Source organism: Adiantum capillus-veneris, chromosome 28 (assembly GCF_014529385.1).
Source record: "Adiantum capillus-veneris isolate H3 chromosome 28, ASM1452938v2, whole genome shotgun sequence".
In the NCBI taxonomy this organism is placed as follows: Eukaryota; Viridiplantae; Streptophyta; class Polypodiopsida; order Polypodiales; family Pteridaceae; genus Adiantum; species Adiantum capillus-veneris.
In genome coordinates this window covers 127,258,831-127,264,535 of record NC_140958.1, presented here as the reverse complement: position 1 = coordinate 127,264,535, position 5,705 = coordinate 127,258,831, and the positions used below count along the sequence as shown (strand labels likewise).

The 5,705-nt window shown below is 51.0% G+C and overlaps 1 protein-coding gene and 1 pseudogene across 1 annotated transcript; both read left to right on the top strand.

Moving 5' to 3' along the window:
* Positions 1-691: 691 nt before the first annotated feature.
* On the top strand, positions 692-1,474 carry LOC147421280 (uncharacterized). Its single transcript, XM_086504920.1, has 2 exons — positions 692-791; positions 873-1,474. Exons 1-2 carry the CDS (start codon positions 692-694, stop codon positions 1,472-1,474), a joined length of 702 nt encoding a protein of 233 aa, XP_086361046.1.
* A 469-nt stretch (positions 1,475-1,943) lies between these two features.
* LOC147421279 (uncharacterized) lies at positions 1,944-2,891 on the top strand (annotated as a pseudogene).
* Positions 2,892-5,705: the final 2,814 nt, after the last annotated feature.

Here is a 5,705-nt window from a genome sequence, read left to right as displayed (position 1 = left end):
CGGAAATGCTGCTACAGAAACGCCTTCCATAACTCTGAAAATTTGTCTTTACATCAATGCGTACAAGACTTCGTGCTCTTCGATTGAGGCTATAGATCACCCAAATCGGAGAGAGAGAGAGAGAGACCCTTTTCTTTGCGCCCAATCCAAGTGTGTGGCCCATCCTATGGATGAAGAGAGAGAGAGAGAGAGAGAGAGAGAGAGAGAGAGAGACCCTTTTCTTTGCGTCCAATCCACTCTCTTTCCTTCTTTATCTTGGTCTCCAACTCCCATCCCCCCCAAGCCCTTTCTTTATGTCACGTGGCAGGGGCTTCCATGGTGCATTAGATATAGTCAAGGAAATTTGTAGGTGGGTTTTTCTTGAGGACTTGCATACACAATATGTTTTTGTTATTATTCAATAGTCCATTATCTTTACTCTTTACTAGTGTGGCCAGCTGCCTTCAGCGACCTCTCTCTCTCTCTCCATCGGCACATCTCTCTTACTATAAGTAGATGTGTTGGTGTCAATTGCTAGCCGATTGAGGGTGAACTTGAAAGTCGCATGTGTACTCTCTGGAGTGACTGCTCTTGCATACAATGTAGAGGTTCAAATTAGTCTTTTGCTTTTAATGATTTTGAGAGAGTTTAATGCTTGATTAGAGGAGAGAGGTACCTTGCTTTTGATTTGCATGAGAGTGTACATGAGGCCATGGTCGACGAAGGCGGAGTGCGGGTGGGAGGCAAAGCAGCGAGCAGAGAAACACAGAAGGCAGAGGTCGAAGGAAGAGGGGGAGGCTTGCTCCCATCAGGTGTGGCACGTGAAGCCCAGCATGGGGAAGACTAGGGAGTCGCAGACGCGAAAGGCGTCGTTGCCTAACATGAACTGGTAGGCGATAACGAAGCAGTCAAGGAAGGGGAGGGAGCCAGTAGGGGAGGGCGCGTCGAGGAATCCGAAGAGCTTTGGGAGAGCGTCCATGTTGCAGCCTTTGTTCATGGTGCCATAATCCTTGAGAAGAATTGCCAATGTCAGCCGCCCGCGCCGCCCCTCGTCCAACTGCACGAAGTCGTTGTCTATTTGGGCATTCTGCTCGGTGGACAACGACCTGTAGAAGGCGTCCGCATTAGCTCGCAACAGCACCCGTGTTTCATCATCGTTGCTTATACTATCACTGTTGTCGCTTGTAGCGCCAGCCGCATACACCGGTGCGGCTTTATCTCTGACTGTACATGCTACCCGGTACTTGCTGCAACACCTCCACCACCGCCTGCAGTGCCAGCCTCATACGTCGGCAAGGCTCGTATCCCTGATTGTACATGCTGCCCACTACTTGTTGCAACACATCCGCCACCGCTTCCAACACCACCAGCATATACGGACGTGGCCTCGATCCCTGGCTCTGCATGCTACCCGCGATTGCTGCTACTCCAAGCTGCAGAACCGCCACCAACGCTTGCAGCGCGAGACGCGGCCTCACTCCCTGGCTTAACGTAATGCCCACTTTTTCTGCTACTTTATGTTGATGCTACAGCAGATCTAGCACCGCTTGCAGAGCAAGATTGATACGCCCAAGCCCCTCTTGCTGGCTCTACATAGTGTCCGCATATGCTGCTACTCCACGCTGCAGCACCTACACTGTCACCTGCGCTGCCACTCCACACACCCCCACCACCACCTGTAGAGGCATTAACGGTCGTCGGCCATATCTCTCAATTTTTTTATCTACTCCTTAATGGACAACACCATCTCTCTCTCTCTCTCTCTCTCTCTCTCTCTCTCTCTCTCTGCTCTTTCACGCAACCAACATCGGGTCCCCCACTCTCTGTCTCCGAAAAGGGAAGGACTCCATCCAGTACAGCCAAAGGATCTCTCTCTCTCTCTCTCTCTCTCTCTCTCTCTCTCTCTAACCCCACACAGTTCCAGCTAGTAGCACTTCTGGTGAGCAGAGAAACACGGAAGGCAGATGTTGAAGGAAGAGGGGGAGGCTTGCTTCCATCAGGTGCGGCAGGTGAAGCCCAGCATGGGGAAGACTGAGGAGACGCAGACGCGAAAGGCGTCGTTGCCTAACGTGAGCTTGTAGGCGATGACGAAGCAGTCAAGGAAGGGGAGGGAGCCGGTAGGGGAGGAGGCATCGAGGAATCCGAAGAGCTTTCCGGGAGTGTCCAGGTTGCAATCTTTGTGCATGGTGCCATAATCCTTGGAGAAGAATTGCCAGTGTCAGCCGCCCGCGCCGCCCCTCGTCCAATTGCACGAAGTCGTTGTCTATTTGGGCATTCTGCTCGACAGACAACGACTTGTAGAAGGCGTCCGCATTAGCTCGCAACAACACCCATGTTGCATCATCGTTGCTTATACTATCACTGTTGTCGCCTGTAGCGCCAGCCGCATACACCGGTGGGGCTTTTATCTCTAGCTGTACATGCTGCCCGGTACTTGCTGCAACGCCTCCGCCACCGCGTGCAGTGCCAGCCTCATACGCCAGCGAGGCTCGTATCCCTGACTGTACATGCTGCCCACTACTTGCTGCAGCACATCCGCCACCGCTTGCAGCACCAGTAGCATATGTGGGCGTGGCCTCGATCCCTGGCTCTGCATGCTACCCGCGATTGTTGCTACTCCAAGCTGCAGCACCGCCACCAATGCTTGCAGCGCCAGACGCGGCCTCACTCCCTGGCTTAACATACTGCCCGCTTTTTCTGCTACTGTCTGTTGATGCTGCAGCAGATCTAGCACCGCCTGCAGAGCGAGATTGATACGCCCAGGCCCCTCTCTCACGGGCTCTACATAGTGTCCACTATTGCTGCTACTCCACGCTGCAATACCTACACTGCCGCTTGTGCTGCCACTCCACGCACCCCACCACCGCCTGTAGCGGCATTAACGGTCGTCGGCCATATCTCTCAATTTTTTCATCGACTCCTTAATGGACAACACCATCTCTCTCTCTCTCTCTCTCTCTCTCTCTCTCTCTCTGTCTCTCTCGGCTTTTTCATGCAACCAACATCGACTCCCCCACTCTCTGTCTCCAGAAAGGGAAGGACTCCATCCAGTACGGCCGAAGGCTCTCTCTCTCTCTCTCTCTCTCTCTCTCTTCGTGTGCGAGTTGCAAGCTATTGGCTGGTCTTGGGAAAATAACGACATCTAGTGACCAGGAAAGTGATCACGTGCATGGCAAGAGAGGGAAAAGGCGATGTTCCCAACCAACCAAGGCAACTCGCACAGCTTTGTTTCACAGGCGTTCCTATTGCTGCTGCTGCTCCCACCATCTCTCTCTCTCTCTCTCTGTGCGCACAGAGACACATATCAAGAGTCCAGGCCTGGCTTCTTTTGCAACGGTTATCGGCCTGCCCGCAGCCCCACATGCTCCAAATTGAAAAAAAAAGGAAGGACTCCACGGCTGAAGGCCGGCGTCTCTTTCTCTCTCTCTCTCTCACTCTCTCTCTCTCTGCATTGTTGTGTGGGTCCCAGGCTGCAGTTATCACTCGCCGGTTCAAGGACCTTTTGCCACGTGTTCAGAGGAGGGGGTACACTCTCTCTCTTTCTCTTCTCGCGCAGTCGCCGGAGCTGCAGGATGCACTGGCCAGATGAAGGAGCGACTGCCATGTGTTCGGGGGAGGGAGCCTGAATCCCCTCCCCCATATCTATTAGTATAGATAATGGAGCTTCAAAAATTAGAGGAAGGAGAGGGTGTCCACGTGTCGCCTTTTGGTTGATTTTCACGGCATGTTACTTCAACACCGAAATTGAGTTTTTGAGTCCCTATTGGTTGTCGTCCTTGCTATAGACGCATTAAAGAGTCTTCAAATATTACATGAAGTACTCCAAATTCAATGCAAATCTATTCTTTCCCAATGCCTTGAAATATTCAAAATCGTACACATGACATTGGTGTTAACCTGTGTGTGTGTGTGTGCGCGCGCACGTGTGTGTGTGTGTAAGAGAGAGAGAGAGAGAGAAATTATGAAAATCTACCCTTTTTCAACAACGTGCAAACTATAGTACTCAACATTGTACGCTTGAAAACTTGCGCGTGTGTGTGTTCGCATACACGTTGTCGGGGGACATGTGTTCGGTCGAAACGTGAGCCGCGGGTCAGCACCGGGCTGCTAGTGTGGGAGAAGAGAGAAAGAAAAGATGCACCACACCGCACAATTGTCAAGGTGGTGCTGTTAGCAGCACCATTAACTTAATTAATTGCAAATTATGGAGTTTAAGCTCTCGTTTACAAAATCTAGGGCAAATCTATTTAGCTTGCACTGATTCAAAATGTCCACCGATGATCGGTGTTGATTAACGTAAGTCTAATCATGATGAAATGCCCACAAACATTTTCCTTGTGTTGCCAAATCTCTGCTTATATTCTCGATCAGGAATGGCATCCTCTCCGCAAGAGAGAGAAAGAGTCCCACTTTGCTTAGCTTTAACCTCTTTGCTTGCTTCCTTCAACTCCTTGCTCCCCTCTTTCCCGACTCCTTGCATGGTTTTGTCCAGGAGGGAGAGAGAGAGCGGCTTTGCTTCTCCGAGAGAGAGATTGCCTCCAGAGCTTCAGAGAAAGAGCTCACTTCTTCCTTTTCTTCTTCCCCTCGTCTCGCTTGCCTTGCTTCTCAAGCAGGAGAGAGAGAGAGAGAGAGAGAGAGAGAGAGAGAGAGAGAGATTGCCCCCTTCCTTTGCTAACCAAGTACGAGAAAGAGGGCCGTTCCTTCATTCGAGGACAAGAGAGCCCCCTCTAGCCTCGAGAACGAGAGAGAGAGAGAGAGAGAGAGACCTTCTTTTTGCCGTTCCTGCTCTCTTCTTCCCTACGCACTGCCCTCCTTTTTCCTCTCTTGCCCTCGTTGATTCACTTTCCTAAAACTCCTCTATTTTTAGGCTTAAAAGAAAATCGGCTTGTCACGGTGGCGTGACAACCCGCCTGCTGACGTGGCAGGGCCGGAGTTGAGGTGCACGGAATGCAGTGGGAGTGGAGCCGAATAGGGTCACGCTGGGGTGCTGAGCATTTTACGTCTCATGGTTGTCGTCATCCGAGCTGTGTAGCGCCCTCCATGAGCCTCTTTTCCCTGCGCAATCGTTTGCTCGCTGGTCGACGCCATGGCTTCGTTTTTCTCTCTCGTTTCACATTCAAAATCAAAACCCTTAATTTGGTGGCCACCCCATGGGCGGCCGTTCTCATGGTGGGCGGCCCTTAGCCCTTGCAGGGCATCACATTTGGTATGCATTATTGAGCAAGGCACTGCCTACTACAAGTGAATATCAAAGTATTGCCACAAGCACGACATCTTCCTCCAACAGTCCTTGACTAACAATATATTTGTGAATTTTATTGTCCATACCAGTATCTCGAATAATGCCACATGCTTCTAAGATGCACGTATAGGTGATTGCATTTGGCGAAAGGCCTTCCCTTCGCATTTGGTTAAAACTTCACCGAGCTTCCATAAATGTTGATGAAAGCAGTGTAGGGCTACATTTTTGCCTACCGAGCATACCCAGCTACCAATGCACTGCAAGTGGTGACATTCTGGACAAGATTCCCCTTGAGCACTTATTCTACTGCATTCCAAAACCACGCTGAAGCTCAAAACTACCAGACGGCACCCCAATCGAGGCGACCAAACTGGTACAAAACTGGCCCCCAATGAATCTTCAACAGCCAATATCTTGGCAACTAAAACTCCGATAGCTGATCTGAAAAGACCACGGGCTCCACAAAGTGAGCACTTCAAGTCCA

Excerpts from the sequence above, each read along its gene's own strand:
- LOC147421280 (XM_086504920.1), top strand. The coding sequence starts at position 692 with ATGGTCGACGAAGGCGGAGTGCGGGTGGGAGGCAAAGCAGCGAGCAGA. Across the intron at positions 792-872 it reads GGGAGGCTTGCTCCCATCAG|GCGATAACGAAGCAGTCAAG; the intron begins GTGTGGCACGTG and ends ATGAACTGGTAG.